The following is a 23,033-nucleotide window of genomic DNA, read 5'->3' as shown; positions in this document are numbered from 1 at the left end:
GATGTAGAAGGGAAGTGTATAAACTAGTCAAAAATGACTAGTTGCTGAGTCTCAAAATAGATTATAGGCCTGATGGTAAGCTAATGCATAATTATTTAAAGTCCATGGTGGATGAGGCATGCTGGAATCTGCCCTTAACAGAGAAACAAAATACTCAGCATGTACCATGAGATCAGGAAAAGGAAGGAAGACAAAGTAATCAGACATTTGGAAGGGACAGCATTATAGGAAACAAGGTATAAGGATAAAAAGTAACAAACCTGACAAATTATAACCTAAAAGGATGAGGCTTGCATGGCTGATTCTTCAGGAGAACATGAGTGTGCACACTATAGACTGGAGATGGAAAAAGGCTGTCAAAATCCTCATCATCATGAACACGTTATACATGAACTAAAGAATCCTAGAGAGTGGTGAGAGAAAAGTGCTGTCACATGCAAATTTCAATCTCCCTATGAATGATGGCAAAAAATCCTCAGCAGAGACAACTATTCCTGAAGCTTGTTATGACACTTGAAGCAGCAGTAATATCTGCTGAAGTCCTGACATGTAATTCAGAGTTTAAAATCAACTGTGAATGAGTTGATATCCAAGAAAAAATATGAAAAAAGAAAGGCAAACCAAATTTAGCTTTACTTGGTTATAAACTACAGTGAACAAACTCAAAGAAAAACAATAGAAGGAAACACTAAAGTACTACTTTGAAAAAAGAAAAAAAAAGTTATTGAATACATCAGAACAAATTCAAAACATCTGTACTAGACAACTGTCTAACAAAAAGTGTTGGTAAGGTGGAACTAAATATAAAGAGTATTGTGCATCAGAATAGTCTGTTGCACTCCTATCAGTCGAGAGCTGTCACACGAGAAGACACGGTAAACCATGTTGATCACAAGGTAGGTAGGAGTTTTAAGGCTAGTGGCATGCGAACAAATTTTGCCTACAAAGTGCATGACTGAATAAGAAAAAACTAGTACAAGAGTGGAAATAAGGTACCTTATCAGAAAATTATTTTAGTTATAAATGTATATTATATTAATGAATGAATCAATAAATAATCATGAATATTATTCATAGTTCCATAACACATACTATGTTCAAAGTAAAACTATATACTTAATGAAAATAGAAGTACTGTCAAAGCAAAAGGTGTACAAGTGTCAAAAACAAGCTAGAAAATAGAGTTAATATTCAAAATCTACATGAAAATGCTAATTTACCAAGGACAATGATGATCCATTCTGCGAATACACCTCTGGCAGATTCGACAATGGTGTGCTCGAGGAGGTCTATAAGTTTCACACCGTGAACAAACTGTCCAATCCTCCTGAAATTTTAAGGAATTAACTGGCAAAAAATATGAATGTATGCTTTCTTATATCTTCAGTAACAATTACATTCCATTAATAACTAGATGAAAACTTAGGCAGTGTACAGATCACTTCATTAAAACCTGTCTCCCAAATTCACGTAAATGAAATCTATACTTACTTATTGAATTACCTCACATACATTCAAGCAAAAGTTACTAATATACATTTAAAGGGTACAAAAATAAGCTACTACATGTTACTTACATTCTCATTAAAGCATTACACTTCTGCAACAAAAATCAAATGTGATAAAAATCTAAAAATGCAAGGTACCCATACAAATAAATAAATAAAACATTCAAAAGATCACGGTTTTTATGTACAATCCTAACTGTAGCCTGTCTGACCCAAAATTCCATACAGACAATAAGATTATAGGTAAAAAATAATAATATTTGAAACCTATTTTAATATTGACATAAGTTGATAACAAAATTGCCTGATAGAATTTTAAATGTAGCTTCACAAAAATTTGTAACATATGTAAAGAAACCAAGCTATATATGAAGGGTTAAAGAGTTTATCTTTGTATTATATGTATTTTTGTTATAGAACCCCATATTTGTATATCATAAGTTCATTCACTGTTAAAAAGTTTAATTTTGTATTAGCTATTTCCCCTAAAGGATGTAGATTATCTATGTTAAAGGTTTTTTTTTCCTTTATTTTGTGTTTTTGTTTTGTAACATGTAAAAATGCTATATGATGCATATTTAACTATTCTATAAAAAATATCTGTTTTTTACAAAATGAATAATAAAAAGCAAACATACCTTTTCAAGTAAAGTTTTATTTCCTGCATGAACATCTGAAAAATCTAAGCTATTCTCTGGTAGTGGTACTGCTCCTGGATCAGAAATTACTGCTCTCATATGAGACATCAGAAGCAAGAATAAAATGATGTTGAATACCAGCACATTAAACATTCCCAAAAGGCTAAGGAAAACAGTTAATGGTAAGTAACAAAGTTCAAACATCTTTATTTGTATAACTATAATATACTGCTAGCAAAAGTAGTTTATTGTAAATATTTATTGTACAATTCACAAAAAAAATTCAATAAATAAATACACATTTATTAACTGTATAACATGATTTGTCAGTAATGGAGTCAAGTCAAACTGGATTCTTGTTACTAGTAAAATGTCACAGGATTCAACAAGCCTTTACTTTTTCTTATTTTCATTAATGATATTAACAAAGACATAATAATTAAATTAATAACAATTCTGATAACATAAAATTCTTGGGTACTGAGACAGTTAACATATTACACATTGTTGTCAAACAATTAGTAAGCTGGATAAAAATTTTGTAAATTACCTTTAATTATAGCAAACCCAAGGTAAGGTAATTGGGTTCCCATAATTTGAATCAAGTAATTCATACAGATGGGACCCACTTACCACAAAAAACAATCTTGACACAGTCTTGAGTAAGTCACTCAAGCCATTAAAAAAAGTGTTCTTTTACTGGTAGCAAAGAAAACAGAATTTCAGTCTTTATAGATATGATGATTAAATCTCAAAGAAATAATCATCTTTATATGCAACCCACTAGTTGGTCCAACTTAAAATACTGTGTACAGTTTTGGACTCCTTATCTAATAAAGGATATTGACTACTTAAATATGGTTCAAATGAAGCCTATTAGGATAATTCTGGGAATGGAAGGTTTATCTTACAAGGATAAGTTAAAGTCTCTTAACTTACTTTGTCTAGGAAAAGAATAACAGATGAACTTAACAAATCTTGCAATGTAATCTATGAAATTAAGTGGATAAAAGCTCCTAATTTCATTATGCTATAATCTGATCATAATAGGATAAGAGGAAGCAGTATACTTGGGAAAAACATTCAGTCTCAAACTAAGACAGTTTTATCACAGAGAGCTATACAAGCTTGATAATTTTGGCCAGCCTTGTAACCACCATGTTAACATGTGCTACAACTTTTAATTTAGCTGTATCTTCAAAAAAATTTGACAAGCTTTTAGAAAACAATACAAATGTTTTTTGTGCACAAAAGTGTTTTATGTTTTAATCAATGATTTTTAATAAACATTTATCAGTGAATTTATGGAGTCAGAATCTGACACACTGACTAAGTTGAGTGCAAAGTAATTTTCATATTAAGATCAAAGATGAAAGACTTTTGAATTTGAAATGTCATCCTGTACACTATTTTTTACAGCAAGCAGTTGCCATCCATTTCATTTACTCATCATGAATACTCTGCCTGAACAATTATCAAAGATTAAAAATATGTTCCTCATTTTATGATTTTAAAATTTCATTTGAAAAACTGCCAGAACCTTTTAAACATTTTATTTTCAGTTAAACTTTATATTTTATGTTATTTTCTTTACCCTAATATTATAACAAAAACATATGAAATATAAATTTCCTTTTTTCTATAATAGCTACATGTATAACAGACAATTAAATAGTATTTACTTTTACTAATACATGACACCTGGAACTGTACATCAGGTTCAGAGTAGGAAGGATGTCACACCATTGACACAAGATTCTAATATTGACCAGCCCATCTCCAACCACCACCAGGCTCACCAGGAATGTAAATCTGGAGGTTAATAATAAAATCTGCCACATATATATGGTGTAGAGCTACAACCAAAACCTGGTGGCATCTGGAACTGTACACCATGGTAGGAAGCATGGTACACCACTATATATGTAAAAACAGCTGGTATGGGTTGAGAAACATTTATGTAGAGAAACGAACAACCTTTCAACCTTCTTTGGTCATTGTCAGGTTCACAAAGAAAGAAAGAGGTAACTGACCAATAGCTGGCCACATGTTTGAAGGGGGTTGGGTAATTGAGTGTAGGAGTGTAGAGAGTGTGCTTAGATGTTTGATTATATTTATTAATATAGGTATAAAGGTGTTCCTTCATATTTTTTACATATATAATTTTCTCTACAAGTGTGTTTTCCCATCATCATGGATGGTACACCACTGTCACCCACAAAATGCTTCTTCCCTACTCTTATCTGAGTGGTATGATGCATCACCCACCAAGACAGGCCTCATAGTCCATCACCCAAGCAGACAGAACCTGGTAAGTAGCAAAGATTCTCATTACTCCACTACAAGAAGAGAGAAAAAAATGCATTAGAGAATCTGAAGAACTGCATCATAAGAGACAGTGCAACAGGTGACTGCAATACCCCATTTTGTAAAACAAAGCTACCATGTAGATGAAGTCAATCAACAAACACTTCGCAGCATCTGAAATTGTACTCCAGGTCTGTGGTTGGAAGTATCTCAAAGCCATGGAGCAGCATAGATGAGCAGCAATCCCTGTCTGCTTTACTCATTATTGTCCATGAGTGTACAATCTGGGATGAACATATTAACAGAAGAAAAAACACAAGTGATCCTGTGGAACATGCAACCTCAACAGTGTGTATCATCCAATTCTGCCTCATAACTGATTTGGCACATATGATAGTTGAATGGAGACACACAGCTAACAGTTCGTAGCATCTGGAATTGTACTTCCGTTCTGTGGTAGAAAGATCTGCAATTTAATGTAATTGACATTGTGCATGAATATAGAATAGACAATGCATATTTTATATATATATATATATATACACACACACACCTGGTTTGGAACCAGGCACCACTCACCACATAGTGCAATCCACAATACACTAACAAAAATGTTCCTGTAAATAAAGAAATAACTAAAATATAAATGCTTAAAAGTCATAACAACATCTTGACATGTGATATGGTGGCTAGAGGTAAAAAATAATCCATGACCAAGAAATGTAAATAATATGAAGGAAAGGTATTAGTTGTAGTCCATATACTGGCCCTGACAATAACTTCCAAAGGAAGATGAAAATAAACAGTCAGGGTTATGGTGAGGTGACTGATTTGATGAGTAGATACACTGAAAAGGCAACACTTCTCAAGCAAAATGAAATAATAAACCGACTTAACTAACTAGTAAATCAAATCTGTAAAGGTAATGGGAGAAAGGTCCTAGATCACAGACGGATTCCATGAAACAAACAAACAGTCACAGGAACCACGGAATGCAGCAGTGCAAGTGATATACCACTGGAGGACCCAAAACAGACATATGAGGCAGTCAGGATCAAAGCACTCATAAATGTGGGAAATGGTAAATAATGAAATGGAAGGAAAATTCGAATCACCCTCCCTGGAGAGAGAAAAACATAGGAACTATAAAATAGCACATGATGAGCAATAATTGCAAAGATGTCAAAATGATGCTGGCTATAAGTCAATAATATGACAAGTAGGAATTTTATGGTAAGGTGGTAGAGGGAACACAAAGACATCAGTTTCAGTGAGAGAATGAAATACATTTAGATTCCTATCTGGGAGATACACAGCAAAGGGAAGGTGGGAAAGGGAAAAAGAATAAAATAACAATAACAACATAAAAGGATCAAAGACAGAGGAAAACTCAGTAAAACTGAAGGTGCAAGATGATGCCACTCAATATCCAGAAGCTGAAGAAACTGACAGACCCCTATCAAAGAACCATGTGAAAACTGCAATAAACTGTGGTAGAGAGGATGTGAAGGATGATATCACCACCAGTGGCATCCATGACTGTGTAGGCTGAAACAAAGTCATCAGAAGCACATGACATAGAGTGGATTGAATCAATGTAAGGGCCCTGTTAAGTATGAAAAGAAATGATACACCAATGCTATCAATTCTCTTTACAATCATGAACACTTCAATCAGATTCCCTCTAACTCTTCTTTATTCAAGAGAAAACAATTTGAGAAATCTCAACATCTTCTAGTACGACAGTCCCTCTATCCCAGGCACCATTCTAGTAACCCTCCTCTGAGCCCTTTCTAACCATTCAATATCATTTGTAAAGTAAGGCTAAACACAATACTCCAAATGTGGTTCAACCAATGACTTATACAATGAAATTAAAACCTCTGTAGACTTGCATTCAATATTTCTTTAAATACAACCTAAATGCTTGTTTGCCCCATCACGAGGGATAGCACACTGTTTGGATGACTTAAGAGACAGATAAACTGTTACATCAAGATACTTTTCTATCATAACACTGCTAAGGTTATTCCAAATATACTTGTAATTCAAATTATTATAACCCACAGGCATTATCTTGCATTTATTACAATAAAGTTCCATTTGCCATTTATTTTCTAAACTCACTAAATTATCTAACTCCTTATTTAAAGCAGCAGCATCCTCTTCACAGCTAGTAACACATTAAGACCTTAATATTGTCTCCAAATGCAATTAATTTATTAACTATTCCTTCATGTAAGTCATTTATGTAAATCAAAAAGAGTAATGGCCCCAAGACTGAGCTCTAAGATACCCAGATATCACTTGTGACATTCATCCAGTTTGACTGAGTTCAATTTGTAACAACCCTCTGCTTTCTTCCATCCAGTCACTCTTCTATTCAATTAGCTAATTTATCCTCCATGCCTATAGATATATTTTATTTTACTTTTTTATGTAGTAACTTGTGAAATACTTTGGAAATATTCAGATACACCAAATCTACACCCTTACCCTCATTTATGTAAGAAGTAACCTTTTTCAAAGAATACCAAAAGATTTGTAAAGCAAGATTTTCCTTTAGTGAAACCATGCTGACTATTCAAAAAATTCTAAACTTGTTAAATGACTTTGAAAAGCATTTTTAACAAACTTTTCCTGCAACTAATATAAGACTAATGGGCCTATAATTACTGGGATAATTTTTGTCACCTCCTTTGAAAAGAGGAATTACATTAGCTAACTTCCAATCCTCTGGTGCCTGCAAACTCTTCAAGGAATAACAAAAAAACTGAAGCAAATGGCTCACATATCCAAACATTAACCTCCTTCCAAAGCTTTAATGAAATATTATCTGTCCCAGGAGCTTCATTATTCTTTAAACTTTCCCATTTTTTATTAACAAACTCAGAATTAATGCAGTCATCTTGTTTCCATATATCAAATGTTCAAGATGTAAAAAACCTGGTTAAATCTTTGTTTGTAAAAACTTAAAAACAAACAAACAAAATTTAGTAACCCAGCCACCTCATAAGCATTACATAAGGACCTTCCTTTATCATAACTCAAGGGTAAACCATCCATCCTTACATTCTATTTACCCTTAATGCATTTAAAGAAATCCTTACTGTTAACTGTTTAAATTTTCAGCCAATCTTTCATCATACAGAAGTTCTGATGTCCTAATTCCCTATTTTACCAATTCTCTTAATCTTCTGTAATTTTCTAAATCTCCCATTACAACGTTCAATTTAAATTTCTTAAATTAATGCTGCTTTTCTTTAAGTTTCTCTCTTATGCTCTTTGTAAGCTAACCTGTTTTTTTTTTTACTTGCAACTACCTTTTCTTTCTATAAGGTATATGTTTACCTCAAATATTTAAAAATTTATCTTTAAACATTTTCCACATCTGATCAGTTGACAAATAATTCAGCTACCAAATAATTCAAGTACCAGAGGATTGGAAATTGGCTGTTATTCCTACTTTAAAAGGAGGAGATAAAACTGTCCAGTAATATATTAATCTGACATCAGTGGTGGGAAAAATCTGATAAAATGTCCTTTGCAAAATCATTTAACAAAGTTTGAAACTTTTTTAGATAATCAGTATGGTTTCACAACAGAAAAAACTTTGCTCTACAAATATATTAATATTCTTTGAATAAGTTACTGTTTATTTAGATAAAGACAAGAGTGTGCTTTTGGTGTATTTTAAATTTCAGAAAGAAATTGGCAAGATGCAATCTAAAAGATTTGCTAAAAATTAATCTTTAAAGATGCAAGAGATAAGTTGGTTCATTGGATAGAAAAGTTGTTGGATGGAAAGAAAGCAAAGGGTTGTTAAAATAGAGTACTTCATGGCTCAATGTTAAGATGTTTTCTCTTTTGTTTTACATCATAAAAACAGATTTTTTTTTTTAATTTGCTGAAGAGGATATGATCTTAGTGGTTGCTGGCTATGAGGAGAATGCAACTGCTTTATAAAAGGATTTAAATCATTTAGTGAATTTGACAAATAAATGATAAATGACAGGTATTGTAGGTGAGTTATTATTTGAATAATATAAATAATTCTGATGGGAAAAACCTTAACACTTAAGAGCAATAAGGAGAAAAATGATCTTGGTATTCTGGATGATCAGTCTCTTAAGCCATTCAAGACTAAAGCATGTCTCAAGAACTCTCAGGTGTTAGGTTGTGAACAGCTGAACTTTTCATCATGTACCCATTGTTTTCTCCCATTCTATTTGTGCATAGGACTGTGCCAAATAGAACTTGAAACCACAATAGTTCTCGAATCTTTGAAGTCCACAACTTTCTGTAATCCTCAAGATATAAATAAAACTTTGTTTCTTGGATTTTAATGAAAGATTAGTGCTTCTTCATATATTTTCTTTAAGGAAGTGCTGCAGTTGACCAAACATTACTAATTTTGTGCCATTTTGTTTTTCTTCTTTTTCTCAATTCAACCAGTCATTGCATGTGTTTAGACTCAAATGGAACCAAAGGTAGTTAGTTCAGGCAGTATTATTAAGCAGTCGTTGGTGTTATGTGATTGTTAGCATGCACTCGTTACTGTGAAGACAAGTAAATATATGTGTCTCATATTTCCTGGTACAAGCAGTAGTGAAGTTAATGTTAGACACACCTGGCTTCTGAGGTTTTGGACTGGCTTCTAGATCTGAAAATATTTGTCAAGACCTAAACTAAATTATAATTACATTATACAGGCTATTGTTTAGGCCACACTTGAAGTACTGGGTTTAATCTTGGGCTCCTTACCTTAGTACTTTTTTGTAGTTAAGCACAAGCTACATAATTGGCTATCTTTGCTGTATCCACCATCAGTATTGAAACTTAATTGCTAGTGTTTTAAGTCCATAAATTCACCACCATGTCACAGGAATGTTTTTACCTCGGGAAAGACTTTGAATCATTGGAAAGGATTCAGAGAAAGGCTACAAGGATAATACATGGGATGGTAAAATTTGTCATATGAGAACAGGTTAAATCATTGTCAGTACATAAGGTAAGACTAGAGAATGTAAGCATAAATCTTGGATGCATACGAGTTATCTTCAGTTAAGACAGTTTAATTTCTTTTAACAGGTTAGTTAGACTTTGAGATAAGTTGCTTTCAGACATAGTAGAAGCAGTAAATTAAACAGAGTTTAATGGATGGCTTCAGAAACATTTTACAGTTATAGGATTTAAGATATATCTTTTATATAGTTTATATTAATGGATGGAACAACTTAGATAGTCCAACAAGTCCCTGTTTCCATACAGTTCTGTTAATTTCCCATAGTTCACCAGCAGTTTACATTTTTTGACAGACTAAGTAAAACTTGTGTTTCAAATGCTGTTTACATATGCACAGCTTTAGATATGAAAAATGTTTTGATCTAGTTTTTGTTCACACATACAGTACAGTTCATCTTCTTATATTTTCATTTACATAGCTTCAATTTGTTCAAGATTTTAGCTAATATTTTTTTATTTGGGCTTTTTTTCATATAACAATTTAGGTTAGGTACCAAAATCAATATAATGACTGGTTAAGAGCTCTAGTGTTTGTTCTCATCAACCCAACAAGACCAGTAATGAAAATTGTCATCAATAGTTTTATATGGCAAATAAACATCTTTATAGCACATACATATCTAGTTTGAAGTTCAAAGTCATAATGTATGTATTACAAAAAATGCTTGAAGGTGGTTGAAAAAATAAAGTTTTAGTGACATACTTCAAATAAAAAACAAACATTTATTTATAAGTTCAGTTGTTTTCTCATACATACATATACCTGAACCATAGTGTAAAAATAATTTTACCTACTTTTGATTGAAAGATAACACTCTCACAAACTTAACATCTATGAATAATAATAATAATTTATCTTGTTGTTACAAGTTATACTTTTTAAGATAAAGAATAATTTGAAAGTGTTTTACTTTCAATACAAAAAAATCAATCCCAATGTGATAGAATTGGCTATAAAACATTGAGAAAAAATCTGGTTTGTTCCTTAGATTTTCATGTGCAAAAGATATTTCATTATGTGTTATCAAGACCACACAGTACAAAATTTTGTTAAAAGGTTTCTATTTTAAATGTTTTCGAGATGTGCCAGTTTGAATTCTTTATTTTTGGTTTTGCAAATTTCCTAGGAAACTTGAAAGTTAAATTAATACTACTTCTGCTTTTCACAGCAATTTGCTAACAAACATTCTTAAAACATTTATATTTCTAAGTGAATCTTAAAGAGCATAGCTATATGCCTATAGTTATCAAGTGTTTTTAAACCTTAGAAAATCACATCCATTATCCAAGTAGATGTGAAATACAAAAACATATTTTACATGTTATAACACTGAGTATGATTTTTGCATAAATTTAAAATTAAAATTCTGTAATTTGATTTTACATAATTTGTTACTATAGTTAATTAGTTTGAAACTTTTGGTTTAGTATTACTGGAATCTTAGTAACATATTACATTTGTGAGATTCTATTTCTAGTACCACTAGTAGTATGAATAAAATTACATTACTATGTTAGTATTATTATATTATTTATTCTTTCACTTTTATAGGATTATTCACAATCATCATCAATTGAAAGTACGAATAAGTATTATTGTGTGATAAAAGTGAGTGGATGAACAGATAAAAAAAACAACACAAACCTGTTCAACAAATTATGTAAAAAATAAAAATGTCAATATGAGTTAACAAATTGTATTTTTTTTCTATCAATGCTTTTCTCTAATAGACGTGGCTAACAGGAAATCTATTTCACCCCAAATTAACAGTAATTAACAAGCTATAAACTAATAATAACTTATATATAGTATAATCATGTAACTGTAACTTACATATATATAATTTATTTTTACTGAAAATATAGTTTCACTCAGTAATATAAGTTATAAATGGTATCTCTCGTCATTAATCGATTATTCTTTAATTTTTAATTAAATATTAATAAATATCAGTGTGAGGCTTACCTGTTTGTCATCGTTGGAACAACCATCCACAAAACCACACCATAATCAGCATAAAATACCGCTACATAAGTTAATATTATACAAATAATTCCACAAGGATCACTTCGACAAATCATTATTAATACAAAACGTAAATCATAAAGTTACCAGACCACCTAAATCTTATGAGGGCAAAGGATATAGCTTAACAACTGAGTTTTATGTTATAACTTATAGGTCATCATAGCAACCAAATGATTCTACATACACAAATTACGTCAGTCCTAATGCTATAACAGAAAACAGTAAACATAAGACTTTAACATGCGGTCAAAAAAAAATTTAGGATTTTCCAGAAGTTAATGTTATATATGTATTATCTAAAAGAAAATAATTATTCGAATAGATAATAAAATTAATTTTAAAATTATGTTAATTTTTTTCTGTAGCACATTTTCATAGTCTGTTTTTCGTGTGCTTTACGCATCACGTTTTTAACAACTATCATTCACAACGACATCAAAAATTTAATTGTAAAATAAAAAAAACAGTATAATTAAGATACGACCGATAATTAATAATATCGTACTTTTCAATATTAAATTATTTTTATACTTATTATAAAATAACAAATGCGTCAAATCATCATGCTTTGATGGACAAAGTATTACTAAATATTTTAAAAAATTACGTAGCATAGAGAACCGAGTGAAAATTCTTCAATTCCTTAACATTTCTTATTATGGTTTTATCAAGAAGTAGACTTTCTATATAGCAAAATCCCAGTCTTAACAAGACATAAAATTAAAGACATTAAGGTTTGCAGACGAATGCAATATGTCTTCATTACTCACAATCTCGGTACGACTAATTTTGATAACATAAAAATTGAAAACTGTCTGTAGCACTGCTTGGGACCTGCAAGAAGGCATCTTTGTATCCAGTCCCATGTCACTGGTTGACATAAAAATAAATAGTTCACAAAAAACCCAAATTGTGTTTTCTTTTCTGAAAAATGTCGTCAAAGAAAAATCCAAAAACGTCTATATCTCTATTTGGGTCCTGCAAAGTGCATCTTTGTACTAAATCCCTAGTAAATTGCTGGAAATGTGGTCAATAAATGGACCATAACTCCTAAAATTATGGTATACCTAACCTTTAAGCTCATCGTAAGCTTACCAAAAATGGATATATCCTACATTTTAGTATGTATATGTTTGGGGCCTGTAAAATGTATCTTTGTACCACATTACACTTAAATTGGCCCAAATAAAGTGAAGTAATTAATACTGTGTTTTTGGGCAATCCAATATTTTTTTCTATGGTAGGATGTTTGTGCATGAGAAGTTGAGTCAGTGTTTATTAAGATTGCTGTAAATGACTGCCCAGGAGCCCAAAATATACATTTTTGGGATCGTTTGGCTTTTTATCTCATGAAATTCTTTTAAATACCTACATTTTAAAAAATGAAAATAGTATCTGGGCGTATTGAATCAAGGCATTATCCTACTGAGTTTCAGGTAGAAGGTGTTAAAATGTTCACACACATACATAAATTCACGATTTAAGGTGATAACCCTCTATTCCTGTTGATTGTAGGAATCTCAGATCTGAGAGAAAGGGCTTCTTGTTTTTTTCTAAATCAATACTGAACAGGAAGTACAAGGAGTCTCTCTTCATCAAATTTGTGAATCCTTTAATCAACAGGGATAGAGGGCTGCCACTTTTGAATGGTAAATTTATTTCCTTTTGAATAAATCTAGTTATAAATACATTTACGATTTACATGAAAGTATTTATTAGATTTGAATGTTCACGTAAGTCATATTTTAGCTTCGATTTTAAATACGCATTTTCTTCAGGCTAGTTATATTATTCCAAACTATTTATTACTCTTATATTTTCATTGTTGATAATGTGATTTCATGTCAGACTATAGACAAAAACACATTGTTATTATTTCAAATTCCATCAGCTATTTTGTTCTATTTGTTTACTTGTAACTGAGCACAAAAATAAACAATTGTAAGTTTGCAAAGGAGGTTTTCTTTTCATAAAGCTGTAATTGTGTTCTGTAGGGTGTCTACCTTTAGATAAAGCTGTAAGATGAAACTTTGAGGAATTGAATAATTAATAATTTCAATTTGGTATTGTCTATTTCTCTTCATAAAACACGTCTGTGTGTTTACATATAGCAAAGCCACATCGGGCTATCTGCTGAGTTCACCGAGGGGAATCGAACCCCTGATTTAAGCGTTGTAAATCCTAGACTTATCGCTGTACCAGCGGGGGACATTAAACATGTTATCTTAGCTTATTTTTTCCTAAGATAATTGCTTGAACTATAAACTATGTTTTGTTGTTGGTATTTACTAATTATATTATTTTGTGCCTTTACTAAAGCCTTCTTAATTCAATTCTACATTGGTCATATTAGGCATTTACTAGATACAAAAATTATGTAAAATGTGTTTAAGGAAACTCAAGAGACATGAGTCACTTCTAGTGGATTATTATAAAACTTTATCTCTGTCGTACACAAAACAACGCTATAATTTTTTATTACTCTTTAACAGTCCTGAAGAGAAAGTGAATCAAAATGTATAGAAATGCTTCTGAGAAATAAACACACATATAATTTTCGTTTCGGTAACGCCATCGCCAGTTCACTTCTCATAATTCTTCGATGTTGAACCGTCGTCCATGATTCATATTCATAACATAGTACATGTATTATTTGAGGTGAAACTGATTGTTCCAAAAGCAATTTAAGGCGTGCGCTTCGTAATCTGAGGGTCGCGGGTTCGCGCCCGAATCGCGCCAATCATGCTCGCCTTCCCAGCCGTGGGGGCGTTATAACGTAACGGTCAATCCCACTTTTCGTTGGTAAAAGAGTAGCCCAAGAGTTGGCGGTGGGTGGTGATGACTAGCTGCCTTCCATCTAGTCTTACACTGCTAAATTAGGGACGGCTAGCACAAATAGCCCTCGAGTAGCTTTGTGCGAAATTCCAAAACAAACAAACAAACAATCCAAAAGCAATGAACTGGTCAAATAAAACAACAGGAAGTCCGTCAAAATGTTTATTAAAAGTAAAATTGAATTTCTCTGAATTACCTCAGTTCGTTAATAGTAACTAAAGGCTTGACACAATATAGAACAAAAACTATAAATTTTACTACAAAAGAAAACACAGATTCGGTGTGTGTGTGTGCTTGCGTAAATGGTGAACGTTTCCTTTTATGGGGTTAAACTGTTCTCTCCCCAATCTATATTCAATGATAACTTTTATCAGACTGTTTACATCTAACATTTCTTAGTTAAAACGTAAAATCAAATTTACCAAGAGCGACTTTAGCTTCCCACGTGATTGATCATTCTCATTTCAACATGTTTGTTCGTTTGTTTTTGAATTTCGCACAAAGCTGCTCGAGGGCTATCTGTGCTAGCCGTCCCTAATTTAGCAGTGTAAGATTAGAGGGAAGGCTGCTAGTTATCACCACCCACCGCCAACTCTTGGGCTACTCTTTTACCAACGAATAGTGGGATTGACAGTCACATTATAACGCCCCCACGGCTAAAAGAGCGAGCATGTTTGACGCGACGGGGATGCGAACCCGCGACCCTCAGATTACGAGTCGCACGCCTTAACACGCTTGGCCATGCCGGGCCTTCATTTCAACATAAGTAGAGTTGTAACAAGAAATTGCCTAAGTAACCATTGGAGTATACCGTTGTTCACCTGCTTGCACAATGTGCGGCATTACAGCTATATCTTTTAGTGAAAGAAGAAGTGTTATCTCCAGAAAATGACAAAAAAATGAAAGCAGTTAAAATGAAACCAATTTAATGACTGTCTTGACCATGTGTTACATAAAAACTGCAAAGACACAAAATAACAAATAACAGAAAATACAGTGGTACCTCGGTTCTCGAACTTAATCTGTTTCAGAAGGATGCTCGAAAACCGATTTCTTCGAAAACCGAATCAATTTTTCCCATAAGTGTGTGTTTTTCTTATAGCAAAGCCACATCGGACTATCTGCTCAGCCCACTGAGGGAAATCGAACCCCTGATTTTAGCGTTGTAAATTCGGAGACATCCCTTTGTACTAGCGGGGGGCGTTTTCCCATAAGAAATACTGTAAATTAAATTAATCCGTTACAGACCTCCAAAAATTACGCATTATGAAGCATATTGAGTAAAAATATTGCTTAATTATACCTGTATAATAATACTTACATGCATATAGTCAACCACAAAAACTATAAACACAATAAAAAAACAATAAATGAAAATTTAACTGCACTTTACCTGTGCTGAGGAGAACTGATAGCGTAAGTGAAAGGTGGTGAGGAAAGTGGAGAGTAGGAGGGTTATTATTGTTTGGAAGAGGAGTCACCTTCCATAGAAACGTCAGGTAACTCTCCTTCTGTGGTTCTTTCTCTTTCCTGTCTCTTTGCACCGCTACAACCTGCTTGACGACTCACTGGACCTATTTCTCACTAAAAACTTGTCTAATGAGGTTTGTTTCTGTCTGCATTTTAAAATGTTTCTGAAATTATCATTGAAAAGGTTTATGCTCCAGTTTGCTACAGCTTTGTCAGGGTGAAAACTTTCCATAAAACTTTGTAACTCTCCCCATTTTCTACACATTTCCTTGATTAGTGAACTAGGAACATCCTCTTTTCCCTCCTCCTCATCTGAAGACACTTCCTCAGTTGCCTTCTGTTGCTGCTCCTACTGAATGTCTTGGAGTTTTTCCGTGGTGAGCTCAGTGGTGTGATCTTCCACCAACTCCTCCACATCATCACCACTCACATTCAAGCCCATACACTTGCCTAGTGAGATAATATCCTCGACAACAGACTCAACCTCAAAGCCTTCAAAGTCTCTATCTACTACTTAGTCTGGCCACAATTACTTCCAGGCTGAGTTCATGGTCCACAAAGACATTTCCCTCCAGACTTTTTCTATGATCTTCAAGCAATGGAGGGTATTAAAGTGATTTTTCCAAAACTCTCTGAGGGTTAACTCTGTGTCAGAGATCACTTCAAAGCACCTTTGAAACAGTGCTTTTGTGTAGAGTTTCTTAAAGTTCAATATGACCTGCTGGTCCATGGGCTGAATAAGAGGAGTCGTGTTAGGGGGCAAGAGCTTCACCGTAATGAAACTGTACTCCTCCACCATCCCGTCCTCCTAACCTGGTGGGTGAGCAAGTGCACTGTCTATCACAAGAAGGGCCTTGAGTGGTAATTGTTTTTCCGTGAGGTAATTCTTTACACTTGGGGCAAACACTTCATGGACCCACTCCATAAAAAATTGCCTGGTTACCCATGCTTTACTATTAGTCCTCCACATGACATTTAGTTTACTTTTCAGGATATTATTTTTATTAAAATCTCTCGGGTTCTCAGAATGGTACACAACCAAAATCTTAAGTTTTAAGTCCCCACTTGCTTTACTACATAACAATAGTTAGCCTGTCCTTCATTGGCTTGTGTCCTAGCAGTGACGTCTCCTCCTTGGTTATGTAGGTCCTCTTTGGCATTTTCTGCCAAAAGAGGCCTGTCTCATCACAGTTGAACACTTGTTGGGGAATAAAACCCTCAGTTTCTACATAGTCCTTAAATTCCCTAACAAATTTATCAGAAGCGTCTTTTTTAGAACTGGCACCCTCCCCATGTCTCACCACACTATGTATGCCACTTCACTTCCTAAATTTTTCAAACCATCTCCTACTAGCCTTAAATGAATCACTTGTATCAGCACTCGTTCCAGGGGTGTTTTTCAGGAGGTCAGCATGCAACTGCTTTGCTTTCTCACAAATGATGGTCTCAGAAATGCTATCACCAGCTAACTTTGTTTCGTTTACTCAAATCAACAACAGTTTTTCTACCTCTTCCATTGTTTGTGATCTTTTTTTCGTAAGCACTGTCACTCCTTTTGCAATATCAGTTTCTTTGACAACCTCCTTTTTATTTTTCAGTACGGTGCAGACTGTAGACTTCACCATACCAAACTGTGTAGCAAGGTCAGACACGCGATCACCACTCTCATACTTCGCTATGAGATCTTTTTCTCCTCTACTGTGGTTCTAACAACTTTTCTTTTTGGTTTTTTGGTTTCTTTGAGTCCATGGTGGCTTATTTAATCAAAATATTCAGAAAAAACAAAACAACAACAACAAAGTAAAACGATAGCATTCACAGCAGATTTTAGCGGGGGTGTGGACCGAACGACAGGTGCGGGTAAAATGTTTCGGGCAAGCTTGGCGTGGGCCGAAAATGGTCGAAGTGTTGTTCGCGTCATCAGTCGGATTATTTCGGGAGTTCGGGCCACGACAACCTGGTTCGGGAACAGAGTTTATGTTCGAGAACCGAGACATTTTTTTCTCAAACAATATGTTCGAAAACCGAATTGTTCGAGAAGGGAGTCGTTCGAGAACCGAGGTACCACTGTATGTTTATATGTGACGCTTTTCTCCTTCCCTTACTTCAAGCTTTGTCTCAAGATGACGTTAATATTAATTTTAAACCTATAAATTCTAAATGTGTGCACTAATCAAAAAAACTGTAATATTGTTTTAATTCTATAAGCAGTTATGCACAATAGAAAGAGAAAATCCTTTAACAAATAAAAAGTTGTACATGATCAATAACATCTTTAAGATAGATGCAAGTGCATGTTGTGAAACCTTTTGGTTAAAAAAGTCTGAGTAATTATATCGATTAATAATTTTACAATACTAAAACTCGGTAACAAAAAAGTGGAGTAACTTAAAACTATTCAACAATGATTCACTTAATAAAATTTCCATACTACAAATAAAAATACCTATTAATAATGTTTCCGTAGAATACTATGCATTAGCAATTGAACTGCATAAAGTACAATAACAACCTAATATGATAGAAAGTACAATTCAAACTTCAAAAAATATCACATTACAAGTGCAATCCCTTCAACAACACCTAGGGGCAGAGCAGTATGTCTTAAGACTCACATCAATAGAAAGCAGGTTTTGATACATGGATGGGCAGAGCACAGCTAGCCCATTGTGTAGTGTTATGCCTAGTTCTAGAAAACAAACCCTTTAACAAAGATTACCATTTAATGGTTAACTTTAAAAACGCTTTTAAAGATAATAAATACAACCAATCTATTTAAACAGTGAAATTGTGCATTAAATATAAAAGTAAAAAAATATAATCCAAACTTTAGACAATAAAATGCCAAATAACCCTTTAACAGACTTGGAACATACAAGGAAGCCATTTATTAAACAAAATTTAGATAGTCTAATAATACAACTTTTTTTTTGCAATTATTTTATAGAATATAGAAAGCAATTTCAAATCAACATTAAACCAAGGAGTTTAACCCTTTACATATTAAATAAACTTATTTTATAAAATATAAAATGTGCTAAACATAACATAAAATAAAACTTTTAAACAGAGTTTATAACCACTTAATAAACAACAATGGAATACATTAAAAACATATATGCTCCAAAAGTGGTACTTTTAGATGAAAGGCCCAGCCAGATGATTAAGGCACTCGAATCATAATCTGAGGGATGTATGTTCAAATCCCTGTCACACCAAACATGCTTGTCCTTTAAGCCATGGAGCATTATAATGTGACAGTCAATCCCATGGTTCATCAGTAAAGAGTTGGTGGTAAGTGGCAATGACTAGTTGTCTTCCCTCTAGTCTTACACTGCTAAATTAGGGACAGCTAATGCAGATAGCCCTCATGTAGCTTTGTACAAAATTCAAAAACAAACTTTTACATGAAATATTAAAATACACAAACACAGCTAATGCAGATAGCCCTCATGTAGCTTTGTACAAAATTCAAAAACAAACTTTTACATGAAATATTAAAATACACAAACGAATAATATTTTAAATATGCAATTAATCTTTATTTAAATCCATCAATGGTTATAAAAGTAATTCTACATGTTTCAATGGGGTTTCATGTCATCTTAAGCTAGAATAAAGAATTGACTCTGAGACTGAGATTTCAAACACAACACTTTAACACAGTATCTCCTAATCAGCTACATTGGTACCCTAAAGGTACCCTGGAACATATTAATATCAAAACTATCAAACTCATCAATCTGGACTGGTAATAGTTTTTCAATTATATTTGCTATAATATCCATTAAGTAACTCAACATTACCAATAAGTTATCAATTATTACATTGATTGAATTTGATTCAGTCATGTTTTAACACTATATATTCAGTTCTAGCTATGCTATTTAATTCTAGGGAGGTATGTCAATAATTTACTTACACAGAGTTTAAGCAGGAATTATTTAACACACTGAACTTAGTTGTGGACATGACTTCTAGTTCAGAGATTGGTAGGGACTTCAAGAAGAACTTGTGCAGATTAGGTACTGCAGAGACTGACTTTCTGACCCCAAACAGATGTTCTTATATTGATTCTTTCTGGTATTCTTATGATTTTCCAAATAGTGTACACATCTACCTACAAGTGTGTCTGACACTTCACTGGTCAAGTTTTGCAATCTCATCATGATCATTGGAACCAGAACCGAACACACTTGACCATTGGTTATAGATAACAATAGTGACTCAGAAGTCTGGTTGCTTATAGATCTCCATGCATTTTTGAAGTGTCTTCTACATAAAAGTTCCAATGCATCTCCTTTACAGTAACTGTGTCTTATCCAATGTAAACACTTTTGTTGCTTTTGCTCTGCTATAGTAGCATTGGTCTGTTTATAATGCCATTATTTTCAGTCTCTCTCATGAGGCTTTCTTAAACAATCTCACGAATGTGACAGTGTCATATATAGATATTATAAATATTTATTTCATTTACATATCTTCAGTCAACCTTCATTAAATAATTTCTCTTATGCATTCAGTAAATGTGTGCTACAATTCTTCTTATTTCATGTATGTACAGCACACATGTAACTTTTCATAATATGCATATTTTCTCAATACTGGGAGCATTTGAATTATGGTGAATTGTCCAAAATGCTGCAAGCACTTGATTCCTCCCACCTTTAGAAGTGTTTATTACTGATAAAAATTTTGCCACCTAACCACCCTATTTCCATATCAACAGTTACAATAATTTTGCTACATCATGCTTCATTGAAAAATCTTCTAGTTAAATAGCAATTACTATGTTTACTTATTAATTGCTACCAATTTTCATTACATTAATCCTCTTAACATATCATAACATAATCTATTTATCTCCATTAATACTAAAAAATATTTATCCAACAATAAACCATAAAATCACAATGATCAATTTATAAATTGATTAATGTCTTATAAAGCAAGAACTTATCTAGTATTAAATAAAAACAAAACACAGCAAGTTGAAAACCATCTTATGACAATTAAATGATGTCTTCTTTCTTCACTTCTTTCAGCTCTTCTCTTTTATTGTTCCATACTTTTGAATCTTATAAAAAGATAGGACTGTCATGGTTTAAATTTCTGTATGCCTGGCATCCCAAATCCTCTATATGGACACATGTCACTCTTGTCAACCATTTTATCTAATCCCTTAGAGTAACTTTATTGTATGTAAGATTTATATTGTGGTAGAAAATTATTAAATTTGTTAAAATGTATTGTTCTTCTTCTTACGTGATGTTGTGCAAGTAAATCATAAACCTCTTGGCATGTCTCTTGTCTTCCTCAGTCAGAATTTATCTTGGGAACAATGCTCTAAAAGTGGAAGTGTCAGTCAGCCCTATAAATGTGTCCAACTTGGTGGCCAACTTCTTCACTATGTAACTGTCTACTATTCTAAAACCTTCAACCTCAACTTTGACAGCTTATTTCTCTTCCACCCCAGTGGCTCAGCAGTATGTCTGTGGACTTACTACACTAAAAACCAGGTTTCAATACACGTGGTGTGCAGAACACAAATAGCCCATTGTGTAGCTTTGTGCTTAATTCAAAACAACAACAATTCTTTCTCTTCCTGCAACTGCACCTTACCGAGTTAGGTTAAACCTAAAACATTGTCACCATACTATTTTTTTATATCACAGTTCCATCTGCTCCCTTGTCATCAATCTTATGTGTTTATGGGTGACTTTCTGTTATTTTCTCAAAGTTATTTTAATTCCCTCACACACTCAAAATGTAATCACTCAAAATGCCACAAATGATTTCAAAACTAATGTTTCTCTTCCACCCACATGTGTTTTTTAAAGTTACAGCTAATTGTCAGCAAACTGTAATGCAAGTATGTATGAAAGGTTTGGAGATTAGATATAAATTACGAAAATAACAAAAAGGAGGAGACTGAGAACAGAACTCTGCAGACTGTCAGCTTTTAATTGAAATGGGTGAAAGGTTATATTGTCAATTTTAACTTATTTGGTTCTACCCAGGAGAAAGCTGAATGTCCACCTGGGGGTAGGTATAGGAAGTCTCTTACTATTTAATTTGTATTTAATGGTGTTGTTTGTTTGTTTGTTTGAAGTTAAGCACAAGGCTACACATTGGGCTATCTGTGCACTGCCCACTGTGGGTATCAAAATCTGATTTATATTGTTGTAAGTCTGGGTACATACTGCTGTGCCACTGGTGAGTCTGACTGTGTATCAAATGCTTGTTTAACATCTAGGAACGTGATCTGTAAATAAAACATGGTTTTCCAGGAATTGGGCATTTACATATAAATTTAAAAATATATATATTTAGTTAGCTCAAAGTTGTTTTAACAGAACATTTTGTGTGTTTGAAGTTAGAAGGGATTACCTTAATACATATTGCTTAATGTCTAGCAACAATTTGGTTCAGGTATTTCATTTTAATTACTTACTTTTAAGTTTTCAGAATGGTTCCTTTTCAGGACTGAGATCAGAGGATCCAAAGTTCAAAATAAAATTTTGCTGTGGGGAAAAACAGAAGTGTTCTTAGAAAGCTGACTTTCACAGCCAGAACACCTAAAAATTGCCCTGATTATGCCTAATCAAATCTAAATGGGAAAAATGAAATGGGTTAGTATAGCCTGTGGATATGATAAACAATGATAAAATAAACTTGAAGAAATGAAGGTTGATGTAAAGCTCAGATATTCCTGATCATAGTTGTTGTCAGGATCAGATTTGTATGTGTAACTGGCATTCTGGTATCAATAACTTGACTTATAGACTAGATGCTTTTGGTTAGACTGAGGTAACCCTGTACAACTGCAAATGTAGGTTGAATGTGACTGCTTGGTTAAATGCAAAAACATGTGAAAGTTGTCAGTTGGTTCTACATCTATTTGAACTTTTCTTCTTCTTAGCAATTCAGGTTTGCGATTGTTAACTAGAAGTCATTTGTGGAAGTTGAAGAGCTAGTCATGATGATCCATGGTGTTTGGGTGTAGGCTGTATGAGTGCTTGGAGCCTGCTTTCTTGCTTTGGTGAATCTTTCTTTGATGTCAGGTGTTTTCTGTAAGTGTTATTTAGTTAGACTTCTCTAAGGCCTGTGGCTCTTATCATAGCTCCCTTATGGCTATTTTAAACTTAACTGCTCAATCTGGCTTGTTTATGGCAGCATATAACTGAAAACTTTCAACTCTTCAGTTCTGCTGATTTGTGT

General features: G+C 33.2%; 1 protein-coding gene across 3 annotated transcripts in view; it reads right to left on the bottom strand.

The window, feature by feature from the left end:
• The window catches only part of Dnz1 (DNZDHHC/NEW1 zinc finger protein 11), a 58,496-nt gene extending 46,613 nt beyond the window's left edge, over positions 1-11,883 (bottom strand). Inside the window, exons 1-4 of one of the 3 annotated variants that reach the window (XM_076467361.1) lie at positions 11,445-11,708; positions 9,218-9,393; positions 2,147-2,309; positions 1,221-1,327 (exon numbers count right to left, since the gene is read on the bottom strand). In XM_076467361.1, the coding sequence (XP_076323476.1) occupies positions 1,221-1,327; positions 2,147-2,299 (260 nt within the window). In that variant the 5' untranslated portion in view covers positions 2,300-2,309; positions 9,218-9,393; positions 11,445-11,708. Of the gene's footprint in view, positions 1-1,220; positions 1,328-2,146; positions 2,310-9,217; positions 9,394-11,444 lie in introns of all 3 variants that reach the window. The other 2 variants (XM_076467359.1, XM_076467360.1) reach the window with 2 other exon arrangements.
• Positions 11,884-23,033: the final 11,150 nt, after the last annotated feature.

This window comes from Tachypleus tridentatus, chromosome 11 (assembly GCF_004210375.1).
Source record: "Tachypleus tridentatus isolate NWPU-2018 chromosome 11, ASM421037v1, whole genome shotgun sequence".
In the NCBI taxonomy this organism is placed as follows: Eukaryota; Metazoa; Arthropoda; class Merostomata; order Xiphosura; family Limulidae; genus Tachypleus; species Tachypleus tridentatus.
Note: the sequence above shows the minus strand (reverse complement) of the source record. Positions and strands in the feature narration are given on the sequence as shown.